At 49.0% G+C, this 19,327-nt stretch overlaps 1 protein-coding gene across 1 annotated transcript in view; it reads right to left on the bottom strand.

The window, feature by feature from the left end:
• The window catches only part of TNK2 (tyrosine kinase non receptor 2), a 38,204-nt gene extending 22,775 nt beyond the window's left edge, over window positions 1–15,429 (bottom strand). Inside the window, exons 1-19 of the mRNA XM_059479279.1 lie at window positions 15,302–15,429; window positions 14,223–14,293; window positions 12,016–12,229; window positions 11,206–11,425; window positions 10,874–11,017; window positions 10,021–10,114; window positions 9,525–9,647; window positions 8,218–8,310; window positions 7,935–8,074; window positions 7,406–7,575; window positions 6,983–7,102; window positions 6,270–6,355; window positions 6,093–6,156; window positions 5,688–5,755; window positions 5,266–5,333; window positions 4,802–4,883; window positions 3,940–4,164; window positions 3,339–3,479; window positions 2,866–3,072 (exon numbers count right to left, since the gene is read on the bottom strand). Of these exons, the coding sequence (XP_059335262.1) occupies window positions 2,866–3,072; window positions 3,339–3,479; window positions 3,940–4,164; window positions 4,802–4,883; window positions 5,266–5,333; window positions 5,688–5,755; window positions 6,093–6,156; window positions 6,270–6,355; window positions 6,983–7,102; window positions 7,406–7,575; window positions 7,935–8,074; window positions 8,218–8,310; window positions 9,525–9,647; window positions 10,021–10,114; window positions 10,874–11,017; window positions 11,206–11,425; window positions 12,016–12,229; window positions 14,223–14,255 (2,292 nt within the window). The 5' untranslated portion in view covers window positions 14,256–14,293; window positions 15,302–15,429. The remainder of the gene's footprint in view (window positions 1–2,865; window positions 3,073–3,338; window positions 3,480–3,939; window positions 4,165–4,801; window positions 4,884–5,265; window positions 5,334–5,687; window positions 5,756–6,092; window positions 6,157–6,269; window positions 6,356–6,982; window positions 7,103–7,405; window positions 7,576–7,934; window positions 8,075–8,217; window positions 8,311–9,524; window positions 9,648–10,020; window positions 10,115–10,873; window positions 11,018–11,205; window positions 11,426–12,015; window positions 12,230–14,222; window positions 14,294–15,301) is intronic.
• Window positions 15,430–19,327: the final 3,898 nt, after the last annotated feature.

The raw sequence follows: 19,327 nt of genomic DNA on the forward strand, positions 1-19,327 counted from the left end.
GTCTTTTGTCTCTCTCTGCTGGCTGTAAAGCACAAGATTGACATCAAGATGCATGCAAACACCACAGTGAGGACTCCCAGACAGCAGCTCTTAGATGCCATCCAGAGAAACGTCACTAGAAACTAGAATGTCAGAGAAAACATTAACACAGACAGGGCTGTAGGAAGTTAGAGAGTTAAGAGAAGTTAAGGAAGAACAACAAGTTCCACAAGCCTGGGCATCAGGTTTCTAGATACCGATGAAAATACAGCCCTCCAAGCTGGTGAGCACTGAGCTCAGTAACTAGGCTGGGGGCCAGTCCCTGCCCTTTCCTTGCAGAGCTCCAGCCGAACAGTGTTCCTTCCCTCAAGGACTACTGCTGGGCCTCAGGTCACTCGCTCAGGTTAGGTTTAAATGCCAGATCAAACTGCAGAGTTTAGGTTAAAACTAAGCTGTGGGTTAGATTTAAATGCCAAATCAAACTGAAAAGAACAACCAACAGGCCCTGGGAACAGGCAGTGCAGTTTAGCAGATGTGTTAGCAGGTGTCACACATCAGCAGTGCTCAGCTTCAGGTCACACAGCAGAGTGGCACCATTAGAGAGCTGACACTGATTTTCCTCCCTCCATTCAACACCCAAGGGAGCAAGACTGGAATTTCCAGCCACAACTGGAGTGAGCAGCCCATGCCCACACACCAACACCCTCCCAGTGCCACAGTAGGCCAGCCTCTCTAAGTGCTACATGTACCCATCCAGAGCAGTGACCAGAACCCTCCAGACAGCTATCAGCCCCAAGCCCTGCATTCACCTTTAATTCCTCAGGTCTTTGTAACTAATTTGAAGGAAATTTACAACACCACAGAGCACACAATCTAACTTGACTAGTTTCCACTAAACACTCAAGCACCACTCTTGTGACTGAAGGCAGGAAGCCAATTCAAGACAGCACAGCTATTTGAAACGGTTCAGCCTATGGAGGAGGAAGTGTCTAAGGATGTACATAACAGACTGAAGATTGTATCTGCATCACCACAGGAGAGTGAAAAAATAGGACTGCAGGAAATTAATCCATGTTAGATACTAACCATCAAGCTTCGCAGATGACATTGCGTGATAAGCATAGAACAATTATGGGAAACACTGTCCCCGATAATTAAGTACACCCATAGTGCAACATATGGAGGTCACTGCCTCCGATATAACACTGTGGTAGGCAAAAACTACCTTGTTCTTTACACATTATGGGAGACACTGCCCCCGATAATGTCAGTTAGGTTTCATGATACATAAGGTACTGGAAGTTTGCAGGAAGCTGCCTTTTGAAAATTGTGCCAATGCCTAATCTGACGTACAGGGAGTTTCTGTGTGTTGCCACAGGTGGAACTAGGGCTACACAGCACGGCCCTCTGCTGGGACCAGGGCCAGGAAGGAAGCTGTGCTCCCTGTGAGAGCACACAGCATCCAGAAACGGGAGCAGGGAGAAGTCTGAAGCCCACAGAGGGGCACAGACCCTGCAAGGAAGACAAATTTCTGGTATTGGAATTTCCACCCAGATTATCAGCATTTCAAGGATTACTTTGGAGTGCAACCTGGATACTCGCTACCAGGTTTGCACCTTCAAGTTTCTTCCAGAGGGGTGTTTTCGCCACAGAAAGCTTAATTGCTAGTTTTCCAAAACTTTTTGAGGGTCTTGTTTTGATTATTTTAAATGCAAAGTTCCAGTATCATGTTTGATTGTAATAGCAGATGCTGCTTTATTCAAAAACGACAGTATAACTGTCATAATTATGGAAGGCACTGCTTCCGATAATTATCTTCTATAAAAAAAACACACCATTTATAGTGAACACTGTCACTGATAAATAAATAAAGAAATAAATATCTCAGTGCCAAACAAGAGCCAACCTGCAAAATGACATCAGTCAAACAGAGTTTGGCCAGCAAGAGACTTGATTTCACACAAGGCCCCTGAAGCAGCAAGGTCTGAAGTGCCAGTCTAAAGACATTTCTGCTGCAGGACTTGCTGAGGTGCCAGCCGAGGATATCAAGGGGACATTGAATAATCTTTGGGTCATTTTCCCTGGGTATTGATACCTGCCTTGGCAGAAGCAAGCCTGCAAGATGTCACTGGGACCTTGCTGTTGAGTAAAGGCAGGCAGGCACTTCAGAGCTTGCTGATAATCCAGCACTTGTGGGCAATTACTACTACATTGTTTAATTTTTGAACTGCAGCTCCCTGCTAGAGAAGGGACCCTTGTTAACAAATGTTCAGAGGAATCCATTCCCTGTTTTGTCACTAGGTTTAGGTGGCCAACAATTACAAGCCTGAATAGATGAGGTACCTCCCCACTCAAGGTACCAGTTCAGGAAACACCTGAGTTCTTAGTTTTAAGTACACTGGAGCAGCTGTACATAACCAGTTTGGACTGAGGTTAGGTGGGAGCCTGGTGAGAGACTTCATGGTAATCTTACTACTGCTTTTAAACTGCCTCCTGTGAATTTGTCAAGGTGAGATTTAAATTTTATGCTCAACTTTGGTCAAAAATGTTTTGCTGCCAGAACATGGCATTACTCCAGGAAAGTAATGCCATGTTAGGGAGTGGGTTTCACTTACATTTCAGGGGGTTTGGTTAGGTTTTACGATATATAAGGTACTGGAAATCTGCAAGAAGCTGCCATTTAAAAATCATGCCAATGCCTAATCTGAGGTACAGGGAGTTTGTGTATGTTGCTATAGGTGGAACTAGATCTACACAGCAAGGGACCAGGGCCAGGAAGGAAGCTGTGCTCCCTGTAAGAGCACACAGCTCTCCTGTACCTTAGACGGGTAATCCAGGTGTTTGCTGTGTCTAGATTTCATTGTCTGTATTCCAGATATCACCCACCAAAGCATTGGCAGCCCCTTTAATGGTCCAGGTCGCCAGGGCCATCTGCTCTTTCAGCTCATTCACATCCACGCTGGTCTGGTTGGCTGCCAGCTGCTCCAGGTTCTCCAGCAGACTCTTCAAGGTATGGCTGCCTCTGCCGAAGAAGATGTGGCGGAAGGGAGCATCTTTTGGTGAGAGGTATGGAGAGAGGAAGTCGTATTCCACCTGAGCAGAGGTGCAAATAGAGGGTTATATTCTCACCTCCTAAGCTTTTCTTTCCTGATCTGCCCATCTCTGATCCCCACTCAGCCCTTTCCCACAGCAGCTCTGCAAGGGCCAGACCCTCTCTCATGAGCAAGCCATCACGTTGCCACTAAGCAAGTGGAAGAGACACCAGTCTGCACAGTGTCCATGGCCCCTTAGGGAAAGGCCCATCCCAGCCAGCACTCTCTTCCTTTGTGAAGGAAGAAAAACCAGTTGAAGATACCCACCTTCATCATCCTGTCATTCAGGGCTCTGCGGACAATCCTGTTTTCCCTGTCGCTGTTTTCAATGTCTCTTCTCAGTGCATGTGCAGCTCGCTGGAAGTCTCCACGAGCAAAATACAGCCAGTTCAAGGTCAGCCCCAGTTCCTGCAAGGGAGGAGCTGTTAGCAAACCTGATTTTCTTCTTTTGCTGCTCTCTTACCAAAAGAAAGTGTTGGGTTTTTTTTTTTTTTCTTGGCAGTTTAGCCAAGTAGCAGAACAAGTTCCTGGCAGGCTCTTCTGAGGTCACTCCCTACCCACAGTTTCTTGTAGATTTTCAGCAAAGGTGCAAATGAGATGGAAAGCTGCACTATGCTGTGAATGATAACCAGAGAAGAAACTGTTCATTTCCTCAAGAGCTCAGGACATCCAGATCAGCTAAATCTGTCTGCCACAGCTACTCTGCCTGCACAGCTCTATAAGGAACATCTATTCTGGCCACACTTCACTACCCTTTTATGTCTACAGGGGAAAGGTGTCCATCCTGCTGTATCCACTGGCACAGAACCTTATTAGCACATGGGCCCCATAATCATCAGGGATTTGGTGAACTCAGAGTCCTTCTCACCTTCACATCATCTTTGAAATGCCAAAGCTTCTCCTGGAATGACAGCAATTCGTCACTGTATCTATCCAAGTCCAGGAAAAGCTCATGGTCATGGGTCATCCTGAGAGCTATTTGTCCAGCAACTTCTGCAGCAGTACACATGAGATGATACAAGTTGACAGCCCTCCTTTTCAGGTTAGCCAAAGTGTCCTCAGTAGTGCCCAAAAAGGCATACTCGTCACCTTCCTGCAAGAAAGAAGGTATTGAAGTTAGCCAAGAATGCTTTTCCACTTAGACTTTTTTCATCCCCCACCAAAGGTTGCTTGTTACCTCCCCCCCATCCCATCTCCCTGCACTGCTAAGGAGCAAAGACTCAAGTGGCAAAACTCCAAAGCACTGGGAAGGGCATGGAGTTCTTGTATCTCATCCCTGACAGCTTTCAGTGACCAGCAGGCTGTTCTGCTCAATACTTGCTCAGGGCAATGATATCACTTCCACAATGCCCTCTGCTTGCTGACCAGCAGGCTGTAGAACAGTTTTTCACTGATGCAGCAACAGATTGACATCTTTCTATTGCTTTCAGCTTCCAATTCATTGACATCTGAATCTCCAGAAAAGCAAGTGACCCCTCTCCCCAAAAACCTGCAAGTATTCAGTACTTTGGAACAGAGGCTGTAAGGCCAGCCTTGTCCCAGGAGCAGTCTTGACAGCAAGTACTGCCACAGCCACCAGGTCCAGAGGCTGCACCTCCTCCCTCTAAGAGGCTCTTGCAAGGACATTGAACATAGACAGCACCTTTTGCCCTGCCACCAACTTTTGCTCTAAGATATCCTTACAGCACTCTGCATGGAATGAGCACACCAGGCAAGCACAAATTACTTACATCATAGAAACCAAAGGAAACCACTGGGATTCCTGAGTAGGCCAGAAAAGGGAACGCTGCATTATCCAGATCAAGGGGAACGCTGCAGAAAATAAGCACTGAGCAGTTACCAACTGGTTTGGGCACCCCAGGAGAAAAGCTACAAGCTCTACAATTGAAGCTCTGAGACAACAGAACTCTAGACAAGACTGAAGGAGTTCCAACCAAATCCATGGTCCTTCCTGTCCATTCCCTGCCACTGGACTTGGTACAAGGCTGTTCTTGTCCTGCAGGAAGGTGGCTGGGCTGCCTCAGGCAGCTTGGGGCAGCACAGTTAGTGCTGTACTATTAACACTTGCCTAACCCCATGTCAGAAGGTAGAGCCTATCCAGACAACAGTATGGCACTCCAGCAGAATCCATACTGTTTGCTCCTTTATGGAGATCTGCTTTCTCCAGATGAAAGAGATGAATGACAGTACTTACACTTTCTTTATCCAGTCACTGCCTAATCTGCTATCCAGGAAACGCGCCTCGTTTGCAGGGTCCTTTACCTGCACAGAGATGAGAATCACTGCACTTGTTCTGACATCTGCTTGGGCTTCTAGCTCCATCCTGGAGCTCACACTGATGTGTAGATGCCAGAGTAAGGTGTGCTCCCCTGACCTTTCTCCACACTGGCACATCTGCCACTGAACTGTGGCATTTGCTGATTTTAGATTCTGCATGTGTCAACTGCAATTCCCAGAGCCCAGTTGATTTCAGACAGGGCCCCTTCAGAATCACAGGTTTTTCTCCTAAATGGGTCTTTCTCCTGTCAGGTGGGCAAAGTGACCCAGCACAGCTCTGCTTTCAGTTCCCCCTTAAAACCACAGTCACCTTGATCAGATCAATGCCCTTTAACTCACCCTCTTCATAGTTGTCTCCAGCAAAGAGTACAGCAATGGGCTAGCAGAAATCTTGATATCTGAGGAGCCTGCAAAAAATGAAAGGGTATTTGACATATTGCCACCATCAACCACTACTGCTAGAGCTGCCCACCTCTGATCTGCAGCTACAGTTGCCAAAGGACCTTCAACAGACACAGGACAGTCTACTGGGATTTAGCAGAGTTGACTCCTCATGGCTTAGGCTGTACCAGCCTCCCAGCTTCAATGACAGCAGGAGAATAAATGGAGTCATGCCAGTCTTCAGCCAAACACCCACCAGCCACCTCGTGGCACAGCCCCCGTTCCTAGAGGTTAAGGGATGTCTGTTCAAGCTATTCTAGTCTCACCCAATTTTAAGAAGTACTTGAAATAGTAGCAGGTTACCCAGGACTGCAGTATCCAAGTTGATATAAGTGAAGGCTTTGGCATGCAGCGTGGTAGAGTACCCCTAGAACAAAACAAGTATGTTAATAATGAGAAGTAGCAGTCCAACACCAGAATGTTTAATCCACAGGAACAACTGCACAGCCATCCTGCAGAACTCTATTGAACAACCAATACCTCCAGCCACTCGGTAGCACCCACGGCTCCGTACTCTCCCGCACTCCAGCTAGCAAAGATAATGCTGCGCCGTGGCTTGTAGTCATCTGTAAAGAGAGAGAGACTCAGAGGTCTGCCTTTTCCCCATGGAGATGCAGATTAGCACTGCAGGCCTGGGATGATGAATTGCCTGCTCCTCAGACAGCGCTGCTGCAGAGAAATGTGCCTGTCGCACGGACACTGCACCCTGCCCCCACATGCTGCAGGACTGTGCAGGAGAACAATGCTGTCTGCATTTCCACTCTGTTTTGTTTAGCTGCCTGAGCCCAAAATTAACCCTGGAGACAAGTGTGCTCACACTAACTGCCACCATGCAGTCCCCACTGTTACCAGCTGGTTAGACACTTCAGAGTTTTCCCACTGGTTAGACACTTCAGAGTTTTCCCACTTTGGGCCTGGCTGTCCAAGAGACAGCTCAAGTTTAAGGCTTGCATCCTGTGTTATCCAAAGACACACTGGTAATTGAGACATGCCAGATACAGGCAGGCAGTCCCTTGGAAGTGAATGCTCATTGCAGACAAGTTGTATTGGACAAGAAACAGCTCATCAGGAAGCTTTGTAAGAGTCCCTACACCTTCTAAAGGACTGCTTTGCAACTGGGCTCTCCAGCGTTAACACAGAGAGCTAGACCTGCATCACCACCCACCCTCGTGCTTTTGTTCACAAATATTTACCATTTTTCACCATGTCTGAGATCACATAGGCAAGTTCCAACAAGATGGCAGTGCCAACTCCAGCCTTGGCTGCTCCTGGCCCCCAGGAGTCTCTCTGCGCTCCGAGCACAACATACCGGTCTGTGAAGGAGACAAGATCAAGACCAGAGCTGCAAGCTTCAGACTGCAAGTACCATTTATGAGAAGAGCAGCTTTCAGCTTCTGTTTTAGGAAAAGAGTCTGCAGTCTGATCCCTGAATCTGGCACACAGAGTGCTCTCATTAGCCTTTCCCTGGCAGCATGGTTCAGATTTCTCCCTGATGCTCAGGGGGAGGCCTTGGTTCTGCTGACAAAGAACTGTCATCTGTCTGGGAGCAGCTGTCCCATTCCAATGGCCACAGAAGGGTTCCTCTCAAGACTGATCCACAATGCAGCTGCTGTTACCTGGTTCTTCAAATCCCTTGATAACACCGAAGATGTTCAGAATCTTCCTATCCACCATGACGTTGTTCACAGTCAGTTTCACTGTCATCTTGCTGCTGCCGCTCACTGTCACCTTACATCCCATGATGTCAACTCTCCACTCATCAAGGCATTTCTCTCCATCCATTTTTCTGAGAGAAAAAGAAGATCCTTTGAACTCATTATCCAGCTCTAACCTTGTTTAGCTCTTGTGTGAAAAATGCACACCTGCAACTGCAGGTGCAACCTTGTTCAGGGCCTGCCTCTGAGAGTTTGCAGTTCTGTGTCACTAATTATGCAGGGAGGGGTAGAATGCAGAGACCAAGAGGAATCCAACACTAGATTAAGTTCAACCTTTAAGGCATGAGACTCTTCTCCAGCCAGTTCCAGAACATGCTCCCTGCCACACACAGCAGAGAGCAGCAGAGAGCTCTGTCTCACAGCACCTCACACCACCCTCAGTCCTGGCAAGAGGCAGCACCTCAGCCAGCATGACAGCAGAAACACTTACCCAAACAGTCTGGCTGCTGCTCCTCTAGAGATAGTTTGGACAGGAATTTGAGGTAGTCCAGAAGATTCCACTGGTGGGAACTGGGTGTGGTTGAAAGAAGGGAAGCCTGGGGTGAAAGGGTCTCCAGTTCCAAGGTGGGCCTGTGAAAAGCAAGAGGAGTCCTCAAGTCTCACCAGAATCCAACAGTTTTCCTCTACACAAGGGCACTGCTGGACTGCTCAGGCTGCAGCCCCCAGCCAGAGAGGTTCTCAAGAACAACCAGGGGAACCAGTTATATACTCACATGTGCAAAGGGGACATAGGAATCTGCCTTGTCATTTGAGGGGCCCGGGTACATCAGGACACCAACTGCTCCTTCCTTTCTGGCATTTGCAACCTGCAGCAAATAGAAACATTGAGTGTACATCTGCACTGCAAGCCAGGGGAGTGCAGGCAAGAACATGGAGTGAAGGTTGTGCTTCTCAGTGCCCAACTCCACAGCAGATTTTAACAGCTACCTGACAGATACACAAGGCAACTGAATCCTAGCAGCTCAGCCCTACTTCCAGGTAAACTGTGTCTAACATCCTTTTGAACTGTCAGGACACATCACAGTGTCTCAGTCTATGATTCTTTCAGCTCATACTTGCTCCTTGGAGCAGCTTAAAATGTAATGTTATTTAATTTTGATTATGCTCCATCCATTTTCCCAAGATGAGATTAGTCTCAAGACAAGCAGCCACTGGAGGCTCATCTTCACACAGAAAATGGTGGCAGAGTGTATTAGCCAGGTCCCTGTTTAACACACCTACAACCCAGCTCTGGTATGCCACTGGTACAAACACTCTTGTACAGCTAGACACCAGTTTGGAAAGTGGGAATGGGATTGGAGAACCAGTGACCACATTTTTTAGAAGCACTTTCTGGCTCTGTCTGTCTCAGATACCTGCAGACAAGGCTGAGTCCAACTGCAAAGGGTCCTGTGCCCCAGCCCCCCCAGGAGCACCCATCTGAAGGGCAGCAGGCAGCTCTGGGTCAGATATGGAACAGGCTTGCATATTGAAACACCTGGATCCTTTAGCCTGCTTGGCTATTTGGTTCTGTTCTCTACAGAGGGAACACTACAGCAGCATGCATGGCCACCAGCTGGACACAGTACCAGCACTGCCATGTGGTCCAGGGAACAGTCAGCAAGGGCCCAAGTGACACACTGCAGCCAAACTTTGAAAGTATCTGGCTACAGCAGTAAGAGATGTCCTGGAGGCAAGGCTGTCCTGCTTCTGGCAGCCTTATGGCTGTGTCTAGAGTGATATTAGCCAGCTCTGCTCCCAGGCTGGCTCCCAGCCCCACTACTCCAGAGGTCTGGTTGCTCCAGCAAACTGCCTGAGGCCAAGAAGAATTGCACCATGAACAGTAACAAACTCTGCTCAGCCTCAGTGTCCAGACCTGCACGTGGACTTTAGTGCAAACAAGCAAGACCAGGCCTGCAGAACAATCCTACATACAGGAGTTCTACAGACCTAAAACAGACATACCTCTGCACCTCAAAGAGTAGGAAGCATAGCTTCCTGCTGCCAAGTCTAGCCAGGCTTTGGGGCAGACACTGCTTACCTTCTCAGCAAGAGTTATTTCTCCAGCTCTGAAGATGATTATAGCTCCATTCATTGAAACACCCAAATTTCGTATCTTCTGAAAATCTTCTTTCCGTCCATAGTTCGCATAGACGGGTTTGCCCTGCAACAGGAACACTGGTTATGAATGCAGCAGTCCTAAGTCAGTAAGATACCTGAAACAGCTACAGAGTCACTGTAACAGTGACTCCTGTTAAAGCAGGGAGCTGAAGCTCAGCAATGTACACTGATCCAGTGCAAGATGCCTGTTGGAGCAGCACTTCTGCCAAGGCTCCTGTCTGGATTCCAGCAGAGAAGTTTAAAGTTACTCCTGCATCTTGCTGCAGTAAGAATACCATGTGGGCCCATTCCTCTCTCCCCACTCTGACCACCCCACCCAGCTCTCTTAACTCGGAGGGGTTCATACACTCCCTGTCTTAAAGGGATTTATTTTTTAAGTGTACAGACATTTCCAGGATTCTTCTGGAGTCACTTACAGTAACTGTGCCACTCTTGCTGTAAGCCACATATGCATCAGGACTCTCCAACTCTTCTTGACCATCTTCTACAATGAACACTTGGTTCCTGCTGCTGTTAAAGGTAGAGACAGTGTTAAACTTTTTCACACGAGAATTTAATTAGCTCAGTAGTCTGAGTTAGTATTCTGACTGTATTCAGTCTGTGCTCTAACAATTCTGATCAAGTCAATGGAGCCTGAAACAGGCAGACTCATCCCACCAAATACCTTCCATGCAAAAATCTCTGGAGTTGGTCAGAGACATTAATGAAGGCTGATTTCTAAGACTAGTACCAGAAAGAATATCTGCTTCCAAGTCTCTCAGTCACCTCCTAAGAGAAGCTGAGCAAACTAATTTCCCCTGATAAAAAGGGGAAGTAAGACACGAGGGTGTGAGCTGTCAGACAACACAATGCCTCTTGACACCCTCCTGGGCTACAGGAGGAGCCACTGCCAGGTGTGGAGCCCTATCTAGGTGACAAGACAGAGTCACCTGTGCCAGCAGTTTTAGACACAGGGAATCTGCCTTTCAGCTGAATTTTCACTCAAGTTTGTTTTCTGTCCACTTCCTAAGCATACTTGGAGGAAACAGCTCCCCCAGGAAAGATCCAGAGTGCTGCTTCCAGACCCTTTGGATTTAGAAAGCCTGAGAAGAGGCAGGAGCAGTTATTGCTTTGCTAGATTGAGGCTGACTTGGCAGAGTGGTAACTGGCTCACAATTTTCACATCATTTTAAGCAGAAATCACACGTTTGCTCAAGACTATAGGTATCCATGTACATGTATCCATCCAGGTGCTATATGGACAAGATGTGCACCTATTCTTTAACATACCTGCCTTTATCCTGCAGCCTAACATAGTGCTCATCGTTCCACACGTCATCCATGCCGAAGCTGGTGAACTGGTCGTGAATGTGGCTGGCAGTGCTCTCATCTTCAGTTTTGCCAGCTTCAAAAGAATTCTTACCTTCTCTTTGCCTGTAGGTAACAGATATACATATAGCTTAGGCTACAGCACCAGGCTGCACTGCAGCCTGCAAAGCCATTTAAGCCTGAGTTTAAAACACGCCACCTTGCATAAGGCCCTTGTTCTCCAAATGAGCTCAAGTTCTGCTCACAGGCTGTGTCTCTCTCAAAGCTCTAGGTAAACCTCCTGGAACCCTTACCTCAGGTTGGTCTCAAGACGTCGAATTGACAGTTTAGATGACAACATGTTTCTTAATTCAGGCCAGTATAAGATACGTGGTCCAGGAACCACTTCTTCCTCCATTCCATCATCTGAGAAGTAAGATGCAGTAGGAGTCATCTCGCAGTTGCCACTTCCATCCAGACACCTGTTAACCCTCTGCATGCGTCCACGATAACTCAGGTAGCCGATGAGAAACCCTGTGGAAAGAACAGGAATTTCTCTGTGCTGCAGAAAGATGACTGAACCTCACCACACAGCTTCAGAGTTGAGATACATCTCTGCTCTCAACATTTTTGATGAGCTGGCTTACCCAAGGACAGACAAATATGCAGCCTGACATTTTGTCTGAGCTGGCATGTTTAAAGGGGCACTGTAAATCTGATCTTGCACTTGGCAGAGTCCCTCCAGCACCACTTGGAAAGGAAAATATTCTCTTTAGGCCAATGGCATTGTTAAAACCTTAAGAGACAAGTACCAAAGGCTTTACTCATCTGTTGACTTATATCTCTACAGAAGTGTTAGGAGTTAATGGAGGAAAAATCAAAACTTTGACATGGATCAGTCTTCTCTTCAGCTAAGTCACAGCTCTCCACAATCAAACTGCACAATTCTTTCTGCCAGTGATGTACCATAAATCTGATCTAGACATAGTTAGTGACAAGAGGCTGTGGCCTGGATCCCAGTTGTTGAATTATCTCCAAAAACAATACAGATTGTAATTTAATAACCTCAGATTACATTCAATACTGGAGTCCACTTCATGCAGTTGCCTCCCACCCTTCCTTACCAATCAAAAGGAGGAGGGCAGCTGCCATGATTACGAAGCAGAGGTTCTTGCCATTCCTCCGTGGAGGAGGCATGCTGGCATGCAGGTGCTCTGGTCTCCCAATTTCCCCTCCTTCCTCCTCATCAGCAGCCAGGTTCATCTCCACGTGGCTGTTGTCTCCATCCGTTTGCCGGGCAATGCTGAAGCGCGTGTACGATGTTGGCTCGCCACTGAACTGTGAGGAAAGGCAGTCAGGAGATGGAAGAGTTGGCCACACCTGCTACAGTTCTTGCAGTCAGCTGCACCTGTGCTCCACCCCAAACACTGCTGGTCCATCTGCAGCTGCTCCAGTGCAGCGAGCATTTGGGCTGTCAGTAAGTCAAGATGGATGCTTTAAACACAGATAAGACTCAAAGACACTCAGGGTCTCCAGAGTCTATTTAGGTTCCATTTACCCTGCACAAGTTTGGAGCCACACTGATCAGTCTAGCCTGGAGTCTTACAGATATGAAGCAGCCAATGGCATCAGCATTTTCCACGTGACCCCATGGCTGAGGCTGATTCATGCAGAAACTCCTGGTTTTAATCAGCAGAGCACAGATCAGTCTTGACTGTGTACAATATACACTTTGATGAACACAGAGGAAACAGAAAGCAACTATTCATGGGCCTTTGAGCCACATCCACTTTGATGTAAATACTCTCATCCAGCACCTGGATAATTTTGTATTAAACTGCCCTATGGCTACCCTTAAATTACACTATTACACATATGCTAGTATTACAAAGCAGCTAGGCTGAAGAGAGATGACCCCTGGGCATTACGCTAGCTAACATGAAAGCTGAGCCTACACCTCTTGTACCCACCAACAATTGGCACTGTTTGACAGGTTTTTACCAGTGCCCAAGCAGAGCTCTTAGGCTGGAGCCCACTTTTCTAAACAGGTGCAAGGCACAGCCCAGCCTCCCACAGAACAGCAGCCCATGCACAAGGCAGCTGCTCAGATTAACTCAATTCCAGGCTTAGCCAGGCACTGGCAGAACCACTCCTCTTCCATTAGAGATGCTGAAATTGCCTGCAGCCATGGTTCTGCTGGGGAGTAGAGTGAGACTGGCAAAAAGGAATAGCTCTGGGAGCAGCACTCTCCTTTGTACTGGAGAAGCACCTGGTAACAAGCATTCAAGCTCTGTTACAACCTCAGCAGCTCATCCACAGTTCTCAGCTCCCTCTCAAACTGTATGTCAGAGCTGGAAGTGAAGACACCAGATTTCTGCTTGCTTGGGCAAAAGAAACCAGTATCATTTCAGATTTGCAGTTCCACTCTGACCCACACTAACCACAATGAAGTGGCTGCCTGCTCATATTTTGGAAAAGGGCAACACTGCAATCTGTCCTAACACTCCCCCTGCTTAGCTGCTCCACAGCTTGGCTTCCCTCACACCTGAGGCATGTCCTCACACAGAGGACATGCCCCAACCCTACATATCCTCCATTCTTGTTCAGAGACCAAACCACCACACTCTCAGTTCTAGCCTTGGGTCATTTCACAATCCAAGCTCTCTAGGACCAGCAGGCTTGGCTGAACAAGTTCCTGCATATTTGTTTCAAGCACAGGTTGCTTTCAAAAGCTGGACTTGTTGTTGAATTCCCACCCCCCAAGTAACAATAGAACACATGTTGATTGTCCCAGTAGGCATTTGAATGGCTTCCTCAGCAGCACTTCCTTCTGCAACCTTATTCAAGGCCCTCCCCCCCTTCCTTAGCCCTCAGAGACCCAAAACACGATAGCAGCTAACGATAAACCCACCAGCATGAGCTGCTTGAGCCACTTCCTTATCATGGCCAGCTACTTGCAGTGACATTTGGCTCACCACCCATACATCAGCTCCTAATGCTGCTTTGGATTTATCATATTCTCCAATACTGATAAGTAGTGATATTTTTAAAATAAATATAGCTCCCTACTCATGTATGAAATATCTTTCATGCAGTTCCATCAACACAGCCACCTGTTGCACAGTTTAGCAATACTCAATTCTACAACTCATGTATATCCAAATAGACAATGAACTACATGGAAAAATATAAAAATAATAATATACATATTATTATCATTACATATTATATATATATACATATAATCTCATACACAGATGTTGTTGAACCTGTCTTCTGCAGTATCATCAGCCCACCAAGAGACACACAGCACTGGGGTACCATGTCTTACCAAGTTAGAGATTGCTGCTCTGGCATGATCCATTGCCTTCTGGACAAATGCAAACCAACTTCACCAAAGCCCTAGAAGTTCAGAATACAACACGGTTAGGCTGTTCCCTTGCCACTACATTACACACCTGAGATCAGTTACTGCCACTAGTGCACTGCTTGCCCATGGATTTTCTGTGCATACTTCCACCCAAGTCACTACATTAGTGAACCTGCATGAACCTTGAATGCAACCTAGAAGTTCCCATGGCAATGATCAGCTCAAATCAACTCTTTCTGTTGAACTCTGGGCATACTGACAGGCATACAAACAAGGAATGGTCTCCAATGGCTAAGTTCAGCCAAGGGTCTTATTAATGGTGGGGACACCTCCATTTAGGGAGTGCTGGCAAGAGGCATTTACTCAACTGCCACCACGGACCCCAGATATCTAGATATCCTGGGCTCTGTCTCAATGACAGGAGGAGTCCAGCTGGAAAAGAGAAGTCACATAAGTCACATAAAGCAGCACAAACTCCAACCCCGACAAAACATCCCTCCTAGACAGCTATGTTCTCTACAACTTTATGAAGGCAATTTCTGTCTTGAAAAATCTCTGAAAATCAATAAGAGCATATTTCCAAAATAATTTCAGCAACTTTTAAAATTCTAAGTTCTCTGCAAACAGCAAACATATCTGAAAGGTAAACTAAAACTGATTTATTTCTCCATTTCTTCCTGAAGAAGGTTTGCAATTTAGCGAGTGACCAGACAGGTGCTGAGGTTGGGAGCAAGCAACCTGAGTATGCCCTCAAGCGCCGCTGCTAATAGGTGCTCTGGTCCTCAGGTGCACGTGGATTAGCTCCACACCTGGGAGCTCTGCAAGGTTTTATTTGGAGATCAAAGGTTAACAGTGGCCATTGCTTATTTCACCTCTTATTTAGGGCAAGAACACGTGGAGGTGAAACCCCGACATATTAGAGAAGCCTTCCCCATGCGACAGCCTGAGGCCGCAGGCTCCTATCAAGGCAAAGTGGACTGAGCATGTGGAGGGTCTGCTAAAAGAAGCAGGGAAGCACAAAGGGCCTGCGGGCATCGCACCTGGCAGGGATGCTGGCCGGGTGCGCGATGCCTCCCCGAGCCCCTCCAGCCAGGCCCCGATGTTCCAGAAATACGGCAACGAGAAGAAAAAGAGCGAGCACGTTTGAGCAGCCACGCCGCGGGGCTGGGCGGCTCCGGTGTGGCGAGCAGGGCCCAGCTGCGGGCTGCCCGATAAGCGGCGGGGCGATAGGCGGGCGGCCGCGGGCACGTCTGCCCCGTGCCCGCCGAGCGGGCTCGTCAAGGTCGCGGGCTCTGCCGCATGCGGCGCGGCCCCCGGCGCCAACAGGGCCCCTGCGCCGCCGCCGCGGCTCCCGCGCGGCCTCCCTTCCTCCCTTTCTCCCTCTGTCCGCCCGTCCGTCCCCGCCTCCTGCCCCGCTCCCTGGCCTTCCACTCCCGCCGCGCCGCGCCTCCGCGCCCGCTCACCCGCAGCAGCTCCAGCGCCGCGCCGGGCTCCTCTGCGGCGCCCGTAGTGCAGTTAACGCGGGCCGGGATTGGCCCAGGCGCGGGCCGGATTCGGAACGCCCCTACCGGGCAGGGCGGGCTCCGCCTCCCCACTGCCCTCAGCACGTCCCCTCATGCGGCTCATGCTGCTGGTGCGGGGCCGCGTCCCGCCGCCCCACAGCCCACCCAAGGGTCGGGCTGCTGTGTGCCCCCCCGGCCTTGCTGCGCACAGGGAACGTAAGGAAGCACAGAACTATAGAGCCGAGCTGCAAGATCATCCAGTCCAACCATGAACCCAGCATCACCCCTGTAACCATTAAACCGTGTGACCCGGCACCTTTTAAGCACTCCAGGGGTCACGATTCTATGGCCTCACTAGAAACCTATTCCAATGCCTGAAACGGTGAAAAATAAATTTCTAATACCTAATCTGAATCTCCCATGTCTCCTAAAGGCCATTTCCTCTAATCCTCTCACTGCAGCCATACTAGAAGAGACTCATCCCCTCCTCACTACGACCTACTTCCTTTGTAAATGAAGCTGCTTGCTTTATAAATTGCCTTTAGGTGTCCTTGGTACGGTGGAGGAGCCACTGACCAAGGGGCATGTGTTTCACTGGCTGCACACCAAGTCCCAGCTTCCCCCACAGGAAGGGCTGGAAGTGGGGCAGGGAGATGAGGTTAATAACTCTTTGTGGGAAGGCATGCAGTAGAAGAAGGAGTGGGTCACAGATTTAGCATTCACATCCTCTGAGCATTTTGAGGAATGAGGGCAGGAGAAATATTTTCCTCCCTGGGTGGTGCAAACAATACACAGGACTTGCTTTGGCTTGGGAGGCTCTCAGCACCCTCAGGTCCCAGCAAGTCTCACATGCTCAGGGCTGCCTTTTTAGATCTGAATGGGCAGGGACACCCGAGGTGCCTTTCCTTTGTGTTGGGCTGCACAGATTGCTATTTTATTTGTACAACGGGAAGCGTGGCAGGTATTATGACTTCCAGCTCCTAAATACAAGAAGTATGGACAGCCTGCATCAGGACACAGGCTGTGGCCCAGCTTGAGAGAAGGTCACTGCTTCCAGCCTCAGTCCTTCAGCTCAGGGCATCCCTCAAAAGCATGTCACAGCTACAGAACACTTCAAGACACTTCCTGTGTGTGCATGTTCTGCAGTGCTGTGCTCATTTGTCCCTTGCTCATTAGAAAAATAAATCAGTAGGCCTGGATTATTGCCTCAAATTCTCTCCCAAGAAAGGACGGGAGCTGAAAGTTTGTAGTTTGGCAGAACACATGATTTGCAAAGAGGATTACGTTTGGTGAAAAGCAATACATTCCTGCGCTGATAAAAGGGGGATTAACTAGACCTGAAATTCGGCACGGAGGACTGGAGACGAGTGTGTAAAGAGTCTCTCAGGCAAAATGTGCTGGCAGACCTGCCAGTTCTGTTTACCAGAGGAGGTCTGAGCTGGGCTCCAGTGCCCAGGCTCTCTCTGCTCTAGATTCATCCCTCACCAGCTGTGATGATGGCAGTCATGGGAGGGAGAACCATTGTCACTCGGCATGTGAGTGACACGTGGCATGTGGTGCTGGCTGGTGCCTTGGTGGAAGCCAGAGGTTTAAGAGGGTTCAGAAAGAGTTCAGATCAGTCCTGCAGGCTGGATGCTCTGCTCATTTCTCACCACACCAGCCTGGATGCAGCTGCTGCTCAGGAAAACTCAACCCGGGGAGAGCAGCCGCAGCCCTGCCCTGGTTTTTATGTTCCTCCTGGGCTCCCCCCACCAAGCCCTCGGCTTCCTTTACCTGTGCACAGCGTGCCAGGCGCAGGGCAGCGCTGGATTCCACGCCGAGCTCCCGCCACAGGAGGGACACCTGCAGGGCGCTCAGGGCCCGGCCGCTCCCCGCAGCAAGGTCGCAGTGCACAAGGAAGGCGGCAATGGGATTTATTCCGCCCCGCGGCCCCGGCTCGCCGCGCCTCCCTTCCGGCACGGCAGGGGAGGTGCCAGCCCGGCTCGCCCTGCACACACTCGCTGCAGGTGTTTTCCGTTCCCCATCGCAGCGTGCGTGTGCTCAGCAGTCAGTTCCCCATTTCTACACGTGCAGGAAAAAGAGAAGAAAGCTGACATTCTAGAAACTCAGGCGTTTTTGCACCTCAGCTGGTTTTGGTGGTAAAATACCTTAAAATGAGGGTTCTTCAAAAGCAGTGTTGTGTACCCCTGAGCAGTGGAGCGCCCGTCACCTTGCAAGGGACTGGGAGCTGGCTGGCCATGGGTGCTTGGTGCTGGTGCCACCTCTCTCAGGGACACCTGCTGTTCACACAGTGATGCCTGTGCTGCTGCCAATACCGAGCCCAGATGCTCAGGCTGCCCAGAACAACCCAAAATCTTTACGAGGAACAGAGAGCAAAAACTGGGAAATAGATGAAGAAGAAAGAGGATGTAGAATTGATTACTGCTGACTTCTGATCTGTCTTCCCAGCATCAGGGTGTTCCCCCTCGTTGTGGTTTGGCAAGCCAACCTATTTGGCAATTTTAGATGTCCATGTGTCCTCTGAACACAAGTCCTCTGACACGACTCAAATGACTCCACATGCTTTTTGTACAATATCTCATGATGGGTCGTGTCCTTCCTCTGGGATGCTGAGAACATGTGATCAAAATATAGTTTCACTTCAGTTTTGCAGCAGGATTTGGTGATGCTTGTTGGTCCCTTCCAACTCAGAATATTCTGTGAAAAGCTGGTTTTCCAGCAGCTTATCACGAACAATGTTGTGAGGTGACTTGAACACTTCTATGGCAAGAAATACTGCAACTAACATGGAAGGGATGGAAAAGCTGAGAACCAAGTTCTGGAGTGTGGTGCTGGATTGGATCTGCTGTTGGGCTGAGGCCAAGGGCTGTGGGACATGCAGTGGTCTGTGGGGTGGGAGGTGGTTATAGGGCTCCCATTGGCTGTGCACTCCATGGAACAGGGGCTGTGTGGCACTCCAGACACCCCAGGGTGCAGGGCCAGAGAGGCAACAGGCTTCTGGAGACAAAAGAAAGACTTTGATCTTCTGCCCTGAATGGTAACTGCTTCCTGGGGATCCCAGCCACTCAGAGGAGTGGCAGTGCCAGCTCCAGCCTTGCTGGGTTTAAGGGGTAGACTGGCTGTGCTCCCATGTCACCTCATGAGCTGCACCTCATGGGTGCAGTCAGCTATTATAGGTCCCAGGAAGCTGAGAAATCTAGTTTTTTTCAGTGTCAGAATCATACTGCTCCCCCTCTACTACCCCAACCTTCCAGGTCAGGTCTGGCAGGTGGGGCTCCCACGAGAGCCTGCCCTCTCTGCTCCTGTCTCACCAAGCCAAGAGAGCAATAGCCAAGAATTTCACAACACCACGAGTATCCCCATCCTCCAGAAGACCACATATTTTGGCTTTTGCTGCTGCGTTTCTCAATTGTGCTGGCAAAAAGTGGGTAAAGTAGTTGGGTATGATCCTCTTAGGAAAGGCCATCATACTGTCTTGGAGAATGTCATTCCATCCTGCTCTCTCCCAGCAATCCAGGCACCCACAGCCATGCTTGGGAGCTGTTGTTCCTTGGCCCTGATACG

Source organism: Ammospiza nelsoni, chromosome 10 (assembly GCF_027579445.1).
Source record: "Ammospiza nelsoni isolate bAmmNel1 chromosome 10, bAmmNel1.pri, whole genome shotgun sequence".
Lineage (NCBI taxonomy): Eukaryota > Metazoa > Chordata > Aves > Passeriformes > Passerellidae > Ammospiza > Ammospiza nelsoni.